At 43.3% G+C, this 20,727-nt stretch overlaps 1 protein-coding gene across 1 annotated transcript in view; it reads left to right on the plus strand.

Annotated features, from left to right (window-relative positions):
• The first annotated feature begins 1,215 nt into the window (after positions 1-1,215).
• The window catches only part of KALRN (kalirin RhoGEF kinase), an 816,446-nt gene continuing 796,934 nt past the window's right edge, over positions 1,216-20,727 (plus strand). The window contains exon 1 of the mRNA XM_084807552.1: positions 1,216-1,609. Within this exon, the coding sequence (XP_084663678.1) occupies positions 1,537-1,609 (73 nt within the window). The 5' untranslated portion in view covers positions 1,216-1,536. The remainder of the gene's footprint in view (positions 1,610-20,727) is intronic.

Here is a 20,727-nt window from a genome sequence, read left to right on the forward strand (position 1 = left end):
AATCCCAATCTGATGAAGGGCAGTATAAAAATGTTTTAAACAAAACCAATAGAAATGGACATAAGCCATGGCAGAGTGATGATGGCACAGGCAGCTCTTTCTGTGGTTTGTAAGCTGCAAAGCATTACCTTGGAAGTAGCCTTCCTTGTGGGGTGGGGAAGGGAGGGGGGGGACATCACTTGTTAGAAACCTGTATTTTCTCTTCCTCTCTCTTTCCACTTTCTCCCTCTCTTACACAAACGTTTTGGGACATCTTCAAAAATGGAACTTCCAGTCCTATTCTGGAAACTGTCAAGCCCCCTAATTACTGTTTGGAAACCAACTGATACTACAGTCTGCAACAATTACCAAAGTGACGTCTGCAGAGCCATTCTCCCTCCCCCCATCTTTCTGAAATTCAACAGGAGCTGCTTGTCCCTACCCTCTTCCGAGCTCTAGCCACTTCCTCAGAGGATTTTCTTATATCCCTGAACGTTTCGTAGCCCCACTACCCCTCTTGTTTGTTTTTAACTCTTCCGGCTGAGGAAACGATTTTAATTGCTGTTTCTATAACGGGAGGGCAAGCGGAGGTGAATCATCTAAGGGCAACAGGGCTGGAGAAAGAAGCCCTGTGAGAGAAAGGCGGCGGCGGCGGGGGGCGGGAAGGCTGTATCGGGGAGGCAGAACTGCGTTGACAGGGAAGGTGGCCTGAGCGATCGAGGGATCTGAAGAGAGAGGAAGCCCCCTTGATCTTCGTACAGGGCGCTTCCTCTCTTCCGCACGCACCGAGCCTGTTTCCCCCTGACGCGGTTCTTCACCTCCCAGCTTTTCCTGCTCCTTTCAGGAAGTCCTGCCAAAGCTGTTTGCAACAATGAGAATTAAAAGGGGGGTGGGGTCGGTACTGGTGGTGGGGACACGCGTCCACAAGAGCCAGTGGCGACTGGGCGTCGGGAAAATTGAGCTGTCATCTCCGTATATCATCCCCCCTCCCCGTCGCACCCAGCTCGGGTGGGTGTGGAGTGTGTGGGGGATGTTGGGTGTTTTTTTCCCCCGGTGGGGGAGAAGGAATCACGTGTGAAACAAATAAGAGAAGGAGGATCGCCGGCGAAAGCTGGGGAGGGGTGAGAGTGAACGACCAGAAAGCAGGTCTGAACAATAGAGAGCGAGAAAGGAGAGGAGGGGGTGGGCACAGCGTGAGCCGCCGCCGCTGCTGCTGCTGCTGGTTGCTGGGTGTGTGTGTACGCCTTTGGGGAAGAGGAGGAGGAGACCCCTACCCCACAGGGCTGGCGGCAGCAGCAGATCCCGGCAGACACCCTGGCAGGGATGGGGAGCGCCTAGGCGGGCTGCTGAAGCTCCTCCATCCCTCGCTCCCTCCTCCTCCCCCCCTCCCCACACGCCCTCCGTCCCTCCCTCCCTCCTTGTGGCGTGTGTGTCTCCTTCTCTCTAGCCCCTCTCCTCTCTTTTTCCACCTCCTCCTCCCCAACTCACTGGATATTACCCAGCCGCCGGGATCGCTGCTGTTCCTGCTGTTGATCCTCCTTCTCCCCAAGCCTAGCCATGAACCCGGCCGAGGGGGCAGCGGAGGAAGGGGCAGTTCCTGATTCCGAGGTGGATGCCTTTTTCCGAACAGGTAAAAGGAGAGGGGCGACGACGAGGAAGGGAGGGGGCGGGTAAGGAAGACAGGCTGGGCTGCCAGCGCCCTGGCGAGACCTGGAGGCGAGATTTGGTGATGTGCTGTGTATCTGGGGGATAGTTGACGCTGCGGTGCGTGTGGTGTTAGATTCCCTTTGTTTTGGGGAGGCAAGGGGAGGTGTGTGTCACTAATTGGGGACCCCTGTGCTTGATTCTCCCTCCTCCGATTCCCTGTCTCTTCTCCCACCCTGCATTGTTTTCCCTGGTTATTGCTGGCAAAAGAAGATGATTTAGTATTTTCTCCCCTCCTCTGGCACGACAGATAGGCAGACACTTTCTAAGGAGAAGCCTCTGTCTCCATGTGAAACGATGGTTTTTGTGTGTTGGGCTTTGGTTTGTTTCCACGGATATGGAATGGAATTGGGGGGGGGGGGACTGTTGGCTGTCAATCAGTTGTACAAGGCAAAACAGATTGATGCTTTTTTCGCTCTCTTCTGCTGGTTTCCGTGTGTGTGTGTGTGTGTGTGTGTGTGTATTCCTGGGCTCGATGGCTAGTGGATCACCATAAAAATCCGATTCTGCCTTTCACACAGGCACGGAGCGATCTTCGATCACTTTTCAGAATGCAAGAACAGGCTTGGTTGCTCGCAATCCACCCATCCATTACCCCCACCCCCAAACCCTCTGTTCTAGTTCAGGCTCTCTAAAACAGCACTATAACCGCCACACTTTTAGGCATAAAAGCCGAGGAAGTGAGCAACTAAATGATGGTGTGTGTATTTTGTAGACTGTGAGATGCTGGCTTCCTAAGCACGCCTCTTAAACTGATGTATAGATTGAGTCTGGTGATGGAGCCAGAGGCTTAGATATTAGCCATCTTCAAAGTGCTGTGTACAATATTACCGTTACCTTGCTGGATCCGAAAGGCGAATAAGAATTGTGGGTGGGGAGGAGAGTATTCGACAACCATAATTAATTATTGTGGAATGGAGATCCCTTTTGATCCCCTCCCTTTCTACTCTTGCAGGTACCAAGTCTGTTCTGCTTTCAGCCACTGATTAATGAGATGTTTGTAAATACATCAAGATTCCTCTTTTTCTTGCACATCTTACTGTTCTATGTATTTCTTTGATGAAATCTTAACTTCCTCCTGGTACCACTTGCACCCTTGGTTAATCAAGCAGATCCTTGGTGGCACTCCGTGTGTGTGTGTGTGTGTGTGTGCGCGCGCGCGCGCGTGTGTGCATGCAAGTCTGATGACTTAACTAGTGTGGGTTTTTGCTTGGAAGGTATGGCGTAACTTGCTATGAACTAACTTTCCAGGCAAGTTCTTCAGAAGGTCATCATAGAGGACATCTCAAGATATAATTCAGTGACAGGGGAATTGGTGTTTGCTTTCTAATTTCAAAGGAGGCTAAAATACAGTAAGGGTTTGAATTTAAGCAGCTGCATGTACATACGAGAGAATGCAGAAGGAGGGGTGAGTGTAAACATGCATGTACACAGGAGAAACCCATATGTTTGCTCTTAAATTAAGTTCTTAGCTCTGATGGAAGTACAAGAAAATTCCCCTGCCAATGTGTCCCAGTTCCATTAGCAGAACTCTGGTGGGGGGAGCATCACAGGCAACTTGGTGGAGTCTTAATTAAAGATTAAATGCTCTCTTTAGAATCTGTAGTTTAGAGGGAGGCTTAACCCTTCCACACTGGGGCTGGTTTTTGCTCCTACGGCTATGGCTGCTTTGCTTTTCCAGCTGCTTTTTCCTCCTGCTTCAGTTCAGCTCTAATCATCAGTCACGTGGAGTGTTCCTTCAGCCACAGCAGAACAATCACATCATCACACAAACTTTTCAAGAAGTTTATTCCTGCAGATCCATGACAGGCCCCTTGGCTGCCCTCCATGGAAGGCTGCACCCCATTTATGTCAATATGCTTTGATCTTGGAGGATAAGTATAATAAGGTCCGACTGTGTGTGTATCTCATGAGCCACACGGTGCTGATGGATATTTGCCTGTTGATACCTTAACATGGCTACAAGCAAAGCACTTGTAGATTTCTCATGGCCTTCTAGTTTGCAAGTGCCCTTGGGCTGTGAATGGTTAAAGGATACCCTTGAAACCATTTTCTCCAGTCCCACCATACCCCCATGCATTTACTTCTTATAAGATCCATTGACTGTTGCATTTTCATTGAAAGGTTATATCTGGGGTTTTTATTAAAGTTTAACTGCTCAGCAACACGTCTTTTGCCAAAAAAAAAAAAATGCTGCTAAAATTATCCTCTGATGAGATGTTTCCTTTTCTGACTGCCCCGCCAGAAATTTGATATCAGAATAATCTTGGTTATGATTCTGTTTAGGTGTCCTGTGGATTTCTTGGAAGTTTTCTTGGCATCCAGATCCATTCAAAGAAGTAACTAGTCTGAGGGGCTTCTATTGCAATATCATATATGGTGTTGAGTGTAAAGCACCAATTCCGTTTCATACAAGAATTTGTTATTAATTCATAGACATGAAAAAGCAGTATTTGTTTGCAGTGATAAGTTAACTCAGGCTTTTAAATTAATACTAATAATGCTGATCAAGAAAGAGAGAGAGAGATCTTGGCTTTTGGCTGTGGGCCTGAGCTTGGCAAAATCAAATAACTCTTATTGGAAAAATCCATTTATCTAGGAAGGTTTCTTGTTCTATTTGTCTCTTTGCTTTGTGTATGCTTGTGAAAGTGCTTAGAGTTACTGTTGTCAGTATTAATGGATGCCAGAAAGTCGCAGTGTGTGTGTGGAGAGCAGAGCAGTCAACAATATATTCAAGGAAGAAAGTCTAGTACAGAGAACATTCATAAGTAAATAAATGCCCTGTTTTAATCCAGAAATTGTAACAAATGAAAGTTTCCACTGAATAGAAAGGACTGGAGATGATGGATCTATAGCACAATACTTAGATTTTGAGTCCTTCCCTGAGGTCTCTTAGTCATAGTTTACCTAAGGGCCACCTTATTCTACAGAGGTGCAGGGGCTGAAAGTGTGTGTTGCCCCTAGGGATGCACAGTCAACCCAAGTCTTAATTTTAAGTGTTCCAATCGAATACTTGTAAATGCTCAAGGTTGCTCACAAAGTGTCCATTGCCACCTCTGCTTCTTCCTTCCTCAGCTCCAAGGTCCAGAAATTTACCTTGGGGCAACAGAAGGCTGTAATGGCAGGTATTCCCAGGGCCTAACAGATAATACTTTCCTGCTAAGGAACCCCAGTCCCTATAGGAAAGACACTCCATTGGGCCTTTGTAGTGCCCGCCATTGCCTTTGCTGCCACCTTCCCATGCTCCAAGATACATTTCTGGGCCTTGGGGCAGGGAAAAAGGGTTTCAAGATCAAGGCAAGCACAGCACAGCTTGCCCTACTTGCTGAAGGCTTTGAACAGGGTTTGCTCACCTCACTCCTCGTTTCATTTCTACACCACTAGTTGCCTACAGACTCTGTAGTAAGCATGGGGCCATCTAGCAGCAATTGATGGAGCTCTTGCACTCTAGCATAAGAAGAGTACATGCACGTATTACATCCATGTAACAGATAGAAGGAGACCTGTAACATGACAGCATGGAATATGTTTAGTTTTTACAACTTGAAAACATTTTTATTTTCTTTACAAGTGAAACCCTGGGCAAACATTGTACCATACATTGATTAAAAATTGGTTGGGTCCTAAAAGCTTGTGTAATTATATGAAATTGTCTACTTTTTTGGATAAACTTTTGCATGAGATACTTTCTATATCCTCTGATTATTCTCTTGATATTGAGTAGGCATTTTGTGTGCCAAATCCTGAAGGGAATGATTATACAATTATAGTTCAATTTGCAAAAGTCTCCACAAAGTGTTATATCCTGAATTTGGCAAAACAAACTGGAAGCCTTTCCTGGAAACAGGATAAAATTATGCTGTTCCCAGATTATATCAAAGAGGTGGCGAATAAAAGAAGGCAATTTATCAAAGCAAAGAATCTGGCAAAACAAATGAAATTACAATATTACTTAAAATATCCTGCTACACTTTGTATTGTGTCTGAAGACCAGATGAAGAAGTTTACGAATCATGAAATGGCGGAGGCTTGGTTGAATGTTAAAATGCATGAGAACTCTGTCGCAATTCCATGAAATGGAATTTCTAAACAAGTACTGTTAACTGCTTGTGTGTAGCTTTCATGATCTAGGCTAACTCAGAATAAATGATTTTATACAGATTTCTTTATCTTTATGTATTCTCTTTTTATTTTTTTCTCTTTCTCTTTATGTTTCTTCTTCTATTTTATATTTTAAAATAGACAAAATATTTAGTATAATATTATTAACTGTTGAAGATTCATCTTAAGTTTTATTGTACAATACTATATTCTCTCTTTTTGATTACTATTATTATTATTACTAATATTCAGGCATTTGGGAATGAAGTGTAGAACTATTGCGTTGATATAAAAGATTGTTTTACTAAATTGTAAGATTGTATAATAGATATAGTTTTTTAAAATAGAATACCATTGGAGGTTGGGAGATGTTGGAGTTTAAATTTAATTCTTAAGTGGTGGAGAGGGGGAGAGAGGGAGGGCAGGGGAAATAACTTGTTTCTTTTTTCTTGACTTCCTTGCTTCCTCTCATTTCTTTTTTCCTTTCTTTCTTCTCTTTCTGTTATTATGGTGTCCTAACTAAAATATTGTATGGATGAGAACTGAAGTATTGAGTAGGTTGTAGGTAATTTTGGTAGTGTTTATAAAGATAAAATAAATAAAATATATTTTAAAAAATTGTCCTGATAAAATTGTTTTGGGGGCCATATGTGGCTTGTAATGTTGGTGCATGTGCTGGTAGTCTCATATGCAGGAGCATTATCATATTGCCCTCTGGAAATTGTAGCTTGGTTTCTGCTGCCTGGCACACACCCCATAGCACCAGCCATGATGAAGAACCACTTGAAAGTTCAACTACCTGCCCCACTGCTCACCCCAAGTACACCCAGGAACCAGAGCAATCTGCATGCAGGAGAGCAACCACATTACGTATTTGCAAGAAACAATGAGGAGAACTGATTGATTAAATTAGAGAAGATACTTGCCAAGCAAAAGGCTGTTTAGTTAAGTAGTCTCACCACATATTTCATGGCAATCAAGGTGAAATACAGCTACCTTTGTAGGTTGTATAGTTTCACAACAATCAACTGGAGTTTTATTTGGAGCAAAGAATTAACATTAAAGAGCTTCTGTGCATGTGTCTACAAAGCAGCTAACTTTGGGCGCCTGGTCTTTCAACTTGGCCTGTGCATACACAGAATTAAATTTTAGCATTGAGACCTGGAGAAGAAATTCTGGGGAAAATGGTGCTCAATTTGTAATAGAGCTAAGCATTATGAGGTAGAGTGTCATGTACTGACTCAGGTAATTATGGAATTTGGCAATGTCACTAATTACTATTATTTCCAGGACTGAGTCCTGTCAGTAATATGGTCCTGTATTTAGTCCATATTAACTCCTTTTTATGGCTTTAATACACTTCCGGGCCAAACTACATGTAACATTAAACGCATCCTTGTATTTAACATGCAGTTTTAAAAAATGCAAATAATATCAAAGGCCAGAGGCCAAGGGTGAAGCATTAGTCTCCTGTCACTATCTTCTGGACATCCCCCCTTCCTGAAAAAGCACTGGAGACACATCATGCCCCTGACTCCTGTTCCACTAAAGTGGTCCTAAGGGATACCATGAGCTGTGTTTCCACCAGCAATTTACTCCAACCTAGCTGCGTGGTGAGGTCTCTTGTGACCTCACCACATCATTGGTGGCTCATAAGCAATGGAACAAACCAACATCATTTCAAACTTAAGGATTGCCTTCAATACCTGGATGAAAATCCTTTGCAGTCAATGACTGCCTGAAGTCTGGAACATATGGACATGACCAAATGCTGAGTTTCCTCTCTCGAGATGCTTTGCCAGGCCTTTACTGCAGCTGCCTTCAGCTGCTGCTTGTTTCTGTGTCTTTCTGCCTTCAGTCTTGTCTTCAGGAAGTGAAAAGCATGCTCTATTGGGTTGAGATCAGGTGACTGACTTGGCCATTGAAGAACCTCCCCCTTCTTTGCCAGTAGAAACTCTTGGGTAGCTTTTGCTGTATGTTTTGGGTCATGATCCATCTGCCATATGAAGTGGCATCCTATCAGTCTGGCATCATTTGGCTGAATCTGAGCAGAAAGTACAGCCCTATACACTTCAGAATTCATCCTGCTACTTTGATCAGCAGTCAGGTCATCAATAAACACCAGTTACACTGTTCCATTGGCAGCCATACATGCCCATGCCATAACACTGCCTCCACCGTGTTTGACAGATGATGCGGTATGCTTTGGATCATGAGCTGTTCCTTTCCTTCTCCATACTTTTCTTCCCATCATTCGGGTACAAGTTAATCTTGGTTTCATCAGTCCAAAGAATCTTATTCCAGAACTGGGCAGGCTTTTTTAGGTGTTTGCTGGCAAAGGCTAATCTGGCCTGTCTGTTCTTGAGCGTTACCAGTGGTTTGCACCTTGTTGTGAAGCCTCTGTATTTACATTCATAAAGCCCTCTCTTGACTGTAGATGTTGACAATGACATGTCTACCTCCTCAAGAGCATTCTTGACCTGGCTAGATGTTGTGAAAGGGTTCCTCTTCACCATGAGCAGAATTTTGTGGTCATCCACTTTAGTTGTCTTCCGTGGTCTGCCAGGCCTTTTGCCGTTGCTGAGCTTGCCAGTTAATTCCTTCTCTTTCAGGATGTTCCAAACTGTTGTGTTGGACACTCCCACTGTTTTTGCGATCTCTCTGATGGGTTTATTTTGTTTCCTCAGCCTAATGATGGCCTCCTTCACTCGCATGGACACCTCTTTGAACCTCATGTTGGGAGTTCCAATGAACAGCTACCAAATGCAAATGTGACACTCAGAACCACCTCCAGGCCTTTTATTTGCTTGATTAGTCATGGGGTACCCAGGAAACAGGTCACACCTGGCCGTGTGGCTGCTTGTCAGCCATTCATGCCATTACTTATGAGCCACCAATGATGGGTGTGTGTGTATGCCACTGGCTGTACTTCCTGAATGGTTAGTGACCCACTTTTGTCAAACCCTTTGAATTACAGCTGAAAGTCCTGACTTCGCTCCCATCCCATCTGGGTGTGTTTCCTTTCAGCTTCAGTGTGGTGGTGTACAGAGGCCAACTGCCAAAACAGTTATCCTTGTTCCAATATTTCTGGCCCTGACTGTACATGCCTTGTTCAGCCTGTTTAGGTTCTGTCAAGTTGGGCTGAATACCTTCTTTCCATATGGCTGTATCGGGATAATCTGGGATACATGTTGTATTCTCCATATGAAAACTCCACATTGCATTAAGAATAGGTATGGGTAAGAAATTATGTTGTTGAGTTTTTAGAATGGATTTACCCAGTTCATTCCTCCCAGAACCAAATGCAGACCTAACACAATTTGTGGTCAGAAATTCATAAATTTGTGAGCTTGTGATACATTCTGTGAAACAAAAAAATGTGTTTGTTAACATGCACACATTTTAAAAGTGTGCAGAGAAAACTGTACATTTATAAAGTGCACACAAAGTACACTTTAGCATGTGTACAAAAATTCCTAAATTTGAAAAATGGGCACAAAAATATATACACATTTCTTTGTGAGGAAAAGTCCATATGGAACTGGCCTGGATCCAGCTTGGCGGTAGAGAAACAGAAACCTGGTTGAGATCGAGCATGACAGATCTGCCCATCCCTAATTGAGACATTTTGAAAAAATTGGATTAATCCCTAGCATGTGGCTCATGTTTTACCAGTTGCTGACCACCCCAAAATATTATTTTATATGAATGTTTAATTTTATTGTTTACACACCTAAGCTTTTGGGACATGGCAGACTTGGAATCTGGGTAAATAAGAGAACGTACATTCTACTCCTTTTTATATGAGCCTAAAAGCATTCAGATGTTTTGGGTGTTCCCCAGGCTACTTGGATAAGTTGGGGTGTATATGTAGTTTCCCATTTGCAAGATATAATCTAAATTACTTTGTTGATTGTAACAAAAGGAAGTTATGTTTATATTAAAAGTGGGGGGCTTTCTAGCAATACTTTCTACCTCAACAAAAGATCCATAGGGAGAGGAATCTGGATATTTCAAGAATATCTTTACTGTACCTTAGTGAAAGCAGACAAAAGTATCTTTTATCTAACTTAAATATTTATAAAAGAGAAGTGACAGAACAATACAATGCAAATTCACAAATGCCAGGAAAGAGCAGTGATTAGTTCAGTATATACAGAGTGGGCAGCTGCTTCATTTCTCCAATGATTGTTATGCTGTTGAAATTTAACATTGGATGTACAGTATTTGATAGGAAGATACATGATCTATTGCTGGTATTTTCAGTTGGTGAGTTGAAAATGGTTGTTCTTTTACTTTTTAAGGCAATGAATTATTATCTCCGTGAGTTTCTTTTCTTTTCACCATTCACCAGTGTGTCTTTCTTTGGTTATTATTCATTTCTGCACAATTGACTGGCAGTTGTATTACCAAATATGTTGGAAATGAATGATTGGCAGTAGACAAGCTGTTGGATCAATAGAGGCTCTTGAAATTATGTCTGCAAAGAAGAGTTCCTTGAGGCTGAAGAACTATACAGCTCTTAATAGGATATAGACATAGATTCAATCTGCTTGTCTCTTGTGGTGGACAATGTTTTTCATGATGCCTTTACTTCCTTGCTTTCGGACTTCATAATTGATCAGGTCAACTTTCATGATGCTCATTAATCAACGAAGCTGAGATTTGCAATAGATTGTAATATTTTGGCAAGGAATCCTTGTGTTGACCTGAACATTGTGGCAGTTTTTTCCTGCCGAATTACTAGGCAGGCACAAACACTACATATTGATAAATGAATCTGGAACTTTTTGATGGTTTGTTTGTTGGTTTATTTGGCTATATAGCTTAGCAACTTAGATTCAAGGTGAATTAAAGGCCGTAGGGTCACTACTATGCTTTCTTGTTTGCCAGCATTACGTAGGAAGGTAGTCATATGCAGTCACTGAGGTTAAGTATAGATAACTATTTACCAAAAGCAAAGGACGTGTAACCTATCCACCCCCTACAAAAAACCTTCACTAGCAAGCATGCTTCAGATGACATATTTGTGGTCAGTGAAAATGCATACAAAGGGCAATGGGTTATCAGTGGCAGAACCCTCTCCATCTGCATGAGTTCAGTGATTTTCTGCTGGTGAGACTACATGCATACAACTGTATGCATGTACTGTACTTGCTGTGTGATCTGAAACCCTGAAAAAGCAAGGTTCCAGATTGCATGTAGGGCTTTCTCTACACTTAGAGTTGTACAAGCATATTGTCCCTGCAGACAATCAACAGAACACATGTAGGTTGTCCACTCCATACATGTTCACTCACGACATTTAAGTCATCTGAAAACAACACATCACAAGTGATTTTTTAAAAACTCTTTTGACTTCCTCCAAATTCCTGTCAGGTGATTCTCTAAGGGCCCAATTCTATTGAGATAGTCGGCAGCCTCCAGTCAGAGGTTGCCGAGTATCCAGTGCAGGGCCATCAGAGCCTCTGTGCTCCAGCCACCCTGCATTTTTGGCTAGGTGGCCCATTTTGGCTGTCTAGCCACCACTTCAGAGAGGGGGAGGGAAAGAGGCCACATGGTGCATAGGAAGCTGTATAAAGCTTCCTCCCATCCCCGCCCCTGGAACCGCCCCCTTTCTCCCATCTCTGCGCTCCATTTCTGAGTGCAGAAATGTAGCCAGCATGGAGAGAACTGCACCAGCTATTGGGGGGGGGGGAGCGCGGTTTCTGGGAACCGTGTTTGGAGCCCTGGCTCCAACCACAATTCCCAGAAACTGAAAAATCCTGTGACCTTCTAGACAGTGTCTAGTAGCTATAGGATTGCTCCCTAAATTCACTTTGAATTTTGTTTTAGTTGAAACCCGTTGATAATCTAAGGGATGTGTCTCTTTGAGAAATTTCTGCTGTTCTTAGTGTAATTATTTTGAATTCCTTTCAAATCTCTCGGTTGTTTTCCAGGAAGAGGAAGCTGAAATCTTATATTTAAATTTAAATTCCACTCCAGGTGAAATGTTGATGGTGATTCTACTGACTAGCATCTAGATACATGGTAGAAGAATAGAAGGCATTACTACAGACTTTGATCAAACATGTCCACATATTGTCTCAAACCCATAATGAGAGCAGATGTATTATTAGGAAAAAAGCCTGCTTTGAGGAAAATTCAGTGAGCTTGTCTTTTCATGAACAAAAGAGAACTTTCTTTCATTTGAATATAGTAAGTATGACTCTAATGTATACCTGGATTCATTGAACAGACTGCATATGTGTCAGTATAAGTCAAATTGGACAAAAGAGCAATGTTTCTGCTTTTCAGAGAAGTAAAAGAAATAATTACACACCTTTCAAGGGGAAGGAAATTCTTCTTTGGGACAGATGTGATTGGTCCTCTTACAGGCACCTAACAGCCAGAATGAAGTATTTTGTTGCTTCAGCTGCTGAGACTTACAGTTCCAAAGAAGTTTCAGTATAGATACACAGTTGCAGTTTTTCTGAAGTGACATACATTTGTACAGTAACCGTTGGTATTTACAAATATATGAAATGAAAATAACTAGCAAAGTGCTAGATTTTAATAACCGAGATTTCCCTGTAATTTATAACTTGAAACATCAGCATGGCAGAGGGCCAAATGAGAAGCATTTGTGATCATATTTTATTTGGATGGAGATTCTGCATTTAATATTATGGTGAATAGACAATTCTCATTTTATAGCATGGAACACAAAACCAGTACAAAACTACATTGGATTCAGTGCTTTGCTGGTGAGGTCTTGAAAACAGAGCTAGAAGAATTGAATGTTGCAAAAGGACACCTAAATATAGGAAAGGGAGAGTCCACATAGACAGATCAGACAAAAACATAATGACTCGAGGATGGAACTTTGTTTTTTAGCATGCCAAAGTACTATATTTATTCAATGAATTTATACCCCACTTTTCCCTCCAAAAAAGGGGCACTCAAAGCAGCTTACAAAATATAAAAAGCCCAAATGTGGCAACATCTGCCATGGAGAAATCTATTTCTTGCATCTCTGTGCCTAGTGCTTGGAGATAAGAAGTTGCCTCTCAAGTGAAAAGTGAAAATCTCTTTCTGTGGCCTTTGTGATCAGAAGCAACTTTCTCTTATATTTTTCTAGTGGAACAAAACTGCTGTAATTAGGCATACTGTGCTTTTTTACTCTAAGATCACATCATGCTTGGCTGAGGATAATGAGAGGAAATTATCTTCATTTTAATAGCAGCAATTGGTGAGTTGGAGTCCTGTGGTCATTTATATTGTGAAAATGGTCTTGGGTGGGCGTATGGATGGAGGGGAGAGAAGTAGGCTTTGCCTTGGAGAGGCAATGAATGTTCCTGTACCATGAATATCAGTGAGATGGGGGAATAAGATTGTCAGCTTCCTAGCTGGCCCTACTGCAGTGTGTTAAACAGCAACCTAAACATGTAGAAATTAAGCATGTAATGAAGTCCCCATCAGTTTATCTCCCCATGCCAGGAAAACGTTCACATGTTTAATGTTACATCTCAGGCTGTTTAAGGCACAGGAACAAGACCAGCAAAAGATTGGGGACCCTAGGTTTAGGATAGGACTTCTGAGGTCAATATTACAAAACATAAGGGCTGCTTTTGAGCATATTGTCATCTCAAATAGAGCTGTCTGGTATGTTATCTTATCTGTTACCCATTTTATTGGTGTTATCTGTTTTTATAGTATTTTTCTAGTATTGTATTGAATATACACTGCCTTGAGATGGCTCTGCCCTTAAAGGCACCCTAACAATAATTTTCAATAAATACAAATTATGCTAGACTTTGATGTTTTGGAATAAGGGGCATGTGAATGAGTGATATCTGGTAGGAGCTAGCAGCTTTGGTTTGCTGGCAGGGTTCCCTGACCAGCCCTAGGATAAATAGACCAGCCCTAGGATAAATAGCGCCCTGGGCGAGGAGTGCCTTTGGAGCCATTGAGACTGGTATTGCTCAAGACCTTGACCTCTCAGCCACTGTGCTTCAGTTTGCACAAGCCAAAGTTCAAAAAGCCACATTATGAGCAATGACAGTGCTCTATGTAGCACAGCAGAACTATCACAGGTTCTACCGATAATATTTTTTGTTCTGTAACAGTTCCTATCTAGCTGCACACTTCATTTTAGAATAGCCATTATTTTTATCTTTTAAAATAAAGAAAAATTATAAATAAAATAGGTACTCAGTTGACCTCTTACAGCTTATGGTTTGATTTTATTATTAATTATATAGGGCTTATATTGTTTACAGTATATGAAGTGCTAAATGCTTGGTAATGTTACCTCAAAGTAAAGCTGTGTTCCACTGATACTTATTAGCACAAATGACATCAAAGTGGAAATTGAAAAAGAAACTTACTTTAAAACGAATTGAAGGAAGATAATTTTTGTACTTAGTATCCAAACAACCTGTACACCTTGAAAGAAAGATTACAGAACGCTTGCTTTTTGCCACCCAAGTTCACTACAGTAGTACATTAAAAAAACACTGCCACTGAGCTCATCTTGGTGCCCCCCTCAGCTCAGCTTGGTGCCCCGGGCAATCACCCAGCTTGCCCACCACTGCTGCCGTGCCGCAATAATAGAAGAAATTAGCAGGTGAACCATAACAGGAGAAGAAATTAGAGATGCAGTGATTAGAAAAAACAAATGGTGTCATCTGCTGGATTTCTGCCAGGAAAAATAGTTGGCAGCCTTAGCTAGATCATTGGACCAAGACAGTTTTCACTTAGTAAGATTCAGGGTGCACTGAAAGGAAAAATATAATGTGCAAGTATGTTAAGTCACTGAAGCCCTGTCAGAAAAAAAAGGTTAAGCCATGTGGGGTGCGGGTGGCAGATCTCCTGTCTCCAGGTCTTCCTCTGACAAACCTATTCTTCTGCTGGGAAGGTGGGAAGAGATTGTACTGACCTTTAGTATCTCCAGCTTCTACTTGTCAGAAGCTGGCTTTGGGGTGGATGATCCAGGGTAGCAAGTTCTCTGCCAGGCTGTTCCCCTTTATCATCATATCATCATCCAACCCTCGGGCTGCGGACCGGGATTGGTCCATGGCCTGTCAGCAACTGGGCTGCAGGGGTGTGCGAAACCCCCTCACCTTGAGTCCGCGGGGGGGGAGGCGATTTGTCCCCCCCCAGAATCCTCGCCGGCTCCGGCCGCTGGTGGACTTCTGGCCACTGGGATGCAAATGGTGTCCGCTATGCGGACACCATTTGCGTCCCTGTTCTACAAGTAAAAGGCTACGTAAGTCTTTACATAGCCGATTACTGCAAAGAATAGGGACACAAATGGCATCCGTATAGCGGATGCCATTTGTGTCCCAGCGTCTGGAAGTCCGCCAGAGGAACCCCCCCCCCCCGGTTCATGGAAAAATTGGACCGGTCCCTGGCACCAAAAAGGTTGGGGACTGCTGATCATCACCATAATCTTTCTCCCTTTCTCAAGCCACCTTGCTTTTTTTAGCCCCCTTGGTGCTCTTGCCACTGAGAGGGGGGTGAGATAGTGACCCCACAGTGAGTGAAACTCTCAGGGATCATAAAAGTGGGTAGATGGTCCTGCCTTTGGGTGAGGAGTTATCCTGTTTTGCTTCTAGTTCCCTTGAACTTTTGGATTCTGTGATCAGCGTATGTCCATATTGAGGTTTGTGTCCTCACAGGCTTTTCTTAGGTGATGGATGTGCTCTTTTAGTTTTATCAGATTCCTGCATACCATGTGATATCTGCACCAACCCTGTTGGCGGTACCCTTAGCAGACTGGGGGAGTTTCAGGGTCGGTATGGAAGGTGGAATGGAGTTAGCATGGAACCCTGAATAATGTGGTAGCATTCTATGCCTTTCAGGTAGAGCACTAACATGCCCAATGGGGCTTTCTGAGAATGTTCTGTTCATATGTGCCTGGAAGAGTGAGTAATGCTAGCACCTCATGGTAAACTCCATTGCTAGCATTAGAACTCCCAGTGCTGATGTTGCCTTTCACATGGACATGCTGTTATTTAGCTGACTCTTTCAAGTTTTATTTTATTTTTAAAGACTCTGAGTCTGCACTGTTGGCTCCAGCATATCCAGTGAGCAGGAGTAAGTAAAAAGGAAGTATCACCATATAACAGGTGAAGTATCAAGTTGCAGGTTGCCCATGGTTGTTCAACCAGAGACTCAGTTATCCTGCTCCTTTTGTTTTACCTGCCATAGCCCCAAGTCTGGAGGCTGAGCATCATCCCAAAGAGGACTCTGAGTCCAACAAGATATGGATCACCCCACTACAGCGAAGACCCCTGATGTGTCCCCTGAACTCACCCCTCCCATGAACCTCAGCCTCCAAAAATGCTCTCCCAAAGCCTCTCAGGTCTCTTCCCTGCATGGAAGCTCAAGGCTACAGAAATGAGTATGGGCCCTTTAAGGTTGCCATCTGTACCCAGTGGGAGGTGGAGCTTCTGAGAGACAGAGCTGACCAGCCTTCTCAGTTACTGCTAGTTACTTCCATGAGGAACCACCGCACCCTAGCAACTCCTGCAGAGCGCTGTCCGAGGTGCTATTGGTCTCTGCCTTGCTGTGCTCCTGTTTACTTGATATAACTGCCAACCAAATGTGACCCTTGCCTTGCCAGAGCCTCCAAAACTTCTTTCTACCAGAACCTCCTTGAGCTCCCAATTGACTAGTGGCCTCCCCAGGGGCCCAGCCCTAGCCAGGAAACTACCTGGGATCCAATGACAGGAACGTTGCTAAGCACCTGGCAAGCCAGGACTGTCTTTGCTTTGGTGCATCAGAAGTTATGGAGGCTCGCTGTATAGCTTGTGTGTCTTCACTCAAGAACGGTGTGGTGCCAGATAAACCAGTGGCAACATTAACTGAAGCACAGTAAAATATGGACACTGCAATCACAACCAGCTGCAGTTCAGATTGCACAGGTTGTTGCCTATGTACACCCTGGTGCCTTTGTATAACAGCACAGATTGTACTGGTGCATCTGATGTATAATGGACCTGTGGCTTTGTGCCGGTGTAGCAGGACCTTAAACTGAGCTACACCAGCACATAACCTGTCAGAATATGCCTTGTTCTTTTATAATATTTTTTTTAAAAGAAAACGGAAGAAGGTATTTTTGAGTATGAGAAATATTTCTGTCCTGTAGGTAAACATCTCAGTAGCTTATTGCTAGTGCTTAAATATTCCAGTTATATTATCTGAATTTCTAACTAAATAATAAAGAGATCCTTGTGCATCATTCAGTGTGCAAACACACACACCAGAATTTGACTTGATACGGTTTAGTGGCTGAAAACAGAATGCACACCGCTTAGTACAGCATTAGTGATATTGTATGGAGTTACTGGCACAGATCCTGAGACCTGGAGTGTCCAATGGCACTCCTGCTGTTTTAATCAGAACTGGCAGCCTATATGCGGACAGCAGCATCAGCAGAGAACAATGGTGTCTGATTCTTATTTGTCAGCTTGGACAAAGGCCTGTGGATGGGTTATGGTGGAAGGGAGAACACTTCTTTTGTATGATGATACCAGCGTGGCAGATGGCTAATTGGACATGATAAACCACTGGGGCAACCAAGAACTGGGATGAGGGGAGAGAGAAAAATGGAGGTCTGTGGGGATCATCAACTCCTGCTCTGACATGTTAAAGAAAAGGAGGAAGTTCTCTGTCAAAGCAGTCGACAGTAACATGGGGCGGGGGGGCGTGTTGCTTGGCCATATGTCATCCAGAAAAGGCTGGGACAGGAGACTGCCTATTGAACACTCCTTACTGAGCCTAGCTAATGTGAAAGCATATTTCATTAGCTGTGAACAAATCATATTACAGGGTGAAAACGTAAGGAAAGACATAGTCCCCAGAGATGCCAATTCAGCACTTAGTAAAATTAGCAGATCACAGTCTTGTCACAGAATCATCCCAAAGATGATCCAGGTGGAAAATGAAAAAAGGACATTGTTGCACTGGCTGTTTCAGTGGGACTGGACATTTGAGCTGTGTGGAATTTTAAAAGCTGATAAAATCAAGGAAGAAGTTACGTGGCCAATCCATGCGTTCATCTATTTCCCATTCCCTGAACTTAGATTATGGAGCCAAACCTTGAAAGCATGCCTTAAATAGCCAAGCCTGCTTGCTACGCTAATGATTAATTTATCTGAAATAATGAACTGTCAGGATTAATTTTGAATTTGTTAAATCTAGAAGGTACAGAACTTAGTGTTGCTGGATTCTTGATGCTGGGAGAGTATCTCTGAGTATATTCATATGAATCCTCCTGGCCTGTCTCAAGCAGAAGATAGGTGTCATGATTTCCATGTCCTCACAGTAAGCAAGGACTATAGCATGTTGTGAAGGCAGTTATATCTGTTCCTAATTTTGAAGAAGCTTATTTATGTTCTGTTTCAAGGACTGAAGTTTGCAGATTCATGATGTTCAGGAACAACTGTGTGACTGTATGAATAACTGCACAGAGCATCCATAGCTAGGTTTCATCTGTGGTGCAACTGCTGGACTCAAGAGCCACTAACACTCAAGAGCCACTTACTGTTGCTTAGACAAGAGCTAAAAGGTGGTCTGGAATTATTTATAGGCTGCTGGATGAGCAGGAACCTATGAACATGTTGGGATACTGTGGCAGAACCCAGCGGAAAGTAGCTAAGTGAATAGTACATTCTTGTGGGTGTTTTATTTTTTCCTAAACTGAGCATATGGTGCTGTAGCAAGGGAAATGGTCATCAACTTTACTAGTTCAAGACTACAAAGTCTTAACAGTGAACCATCAAGCAGGTGAAAAGATGGCAAAAAGCCTTGCCCATCATGCAACGCTTTGTATACCTTAGGGAACAATCCTTTGGCCACTAGACACTGTCTAGAGGGCCATTGTATTGTTTGGTTACTGGGAACTGAGGTCGGAGCCAGGGCTCCAACCTTGGATCCCAGAAGCTATGCTCCCTGCCCCCTCGTAGCCGGCATGATCCTCTGTGCACCAGCTACATCTCCATGCTCAGAAACTGAGTGCGGATATGGGGAAAAGGGGGCAGTCCCAGGGGCAGGGAGGGGAGGAGACCATGGAAGCTGCTTTAGGCTTCCATGGCTTTTAACCCCGAAGCTGTGCCTAGATGGGCATTTTTGCCAAGATGCCCATCTAGGCAAAAATGCAGATGGTCGGAGCATAGAAGAGAGGCTCCCCTCCATGTTCCAGCTGCCCAGCTTAGGATAGTTGGCAGATTCTGATTTTGGAGGTTGGCAACTATCTGGATAGGATCATGCCCTTAAACACTATGTTGAACTGAATCCTGAAGCAGTTGTAATATCTTTCTACCACCCAATGCTTTCCAGTAAAAGGCCAAGGAGCAGCATTCAGTTGGTGAGTAGCAAATCATGCTGATCAAATCAAATTTATTTGTCAAATGTATAGGAACATAGGAAGCTGCCTTATACTGAGTCAGCCTATTGGTCTATCTAGTCCAGTATTGTTGACACTGACTTGCAGGGGCTCTCCAGGCTTTCAGGTGTGATTCTTTCCCAGCTCTACCTTGAGATGCTGGGGATTGATCTTCTGCATGCAAAGCAGGTGCTCTACCACCAAGCTATGGCCCCTCTGTTCCACTGATTCACAAATGAAAACAGGAACCTGCTTGGGAGCATCATGGGAATAGGAATTAAGGGTGATATAAAAATACTTGCAATAAATTTTTAAAATCCCCATTTTCACTGGAAGGATCACTTTGCATCACCCCCCCCCCCACACACACACACACACTACTTATTGTTGAAGGATCTCTACTGTGCAACTGTATTCACTTGCTCTGCAATTGGCATCCACTAATTTAAAATCCAAGGGGGTGATGGCATTTCAGTGAAGAATATACTGGAAAACATTTTTAGGATAAGTATGTTTATCAACGATTCAAAGTAATCCTCAACAGCTGCAGGGTGTGCAATGTCAGGCTGTGCTCTGTACGGTGCTTTAGTGTTTGGGCATGAAGTTTTATCTGCATATGCACTAGACAAGATACATCCACCCACCCACTGACAATGCAATCCTATGCATATCTATTTAAAAGTAAGTTACGTTGTGTTCAGTGGGACTTACTTCCAGCTAAATGGTCATAGGATTACAGTCCACATGCTTACCAGGAAATAAGCCCCATTGAACTCAATTAGGCTTACTTTCAGTAGACACATTGGATCACACTGTTAAATGTCTCAAGACATCTTGAGAAGGGAGCTAAATCATGAAGAATGACAATGCTAGCCAGGGCTGGCCCTACCATTTGGCAGAGAGAGGTGGCCTTTTCAGGAGTTAGTTGCTGGGGGCAGGGGGGCCACAGCCCCTGCCCCCAATTCCTTCTGAGACTTCTAAGCTGCCCTGCTGCCCTCAGGTACAGTGAACAATGCTATCCCATCTCCAGTGTTGAAATAAGATTCAACTGGTTGTATATTGTATGTGGAATGAGTTGGGGCGCCATCTTGTCCTTAGCCACAGGCGTCAAAATGCTTTGAGACAGCCCCGATGCTAGAAACTGACCATAACAAAAAAAAATTAACAAAGCATCTCCGCAGGGTAAAAAAAGGGAACAAGGTAGGGACTATGATTTTCCAAGGATGGAGACTGTACATTGGTAAATAGGGAAAGTTGGAGCATATGCCAATTTTATATTTTCATTACGTTGATTGTTGACTTTAACAGGTGCCCCCGCCCTTGTGCTACAGTAATTGCAAACCAAGAGAACTGAAGGGGCTGTGCCATGTATGTCCTAATTTACACATATTGCCTCCTGTCCAATGGATACATCATAAAACAGCCAGCTTCTTTGGAACTATCTGCTGATACCTTCATGGCAGTTTAAACTGCCTGCTTCATCTCTGAAACGTGGAGCAGGGACCTCAGAGAATGATGCTAACAGACTCCGTTTGAAGCATTCAGATAAATGCTATCCAAAGAAGCAAGTG

This window comes from Heloderma suspectum, chromosome 1, assembly GCF_057233095.1.
Source record: "Heloderma suspectum isolate Gila_16-S chromosome 1, 16-S_ref, whole genome shotgun sequence".
NCBI lineage: Eukaryota > Metazoa > Chordata > Lepidosauria > Squamata > Helodermatidae > Heloderma > Heloderma suspectum.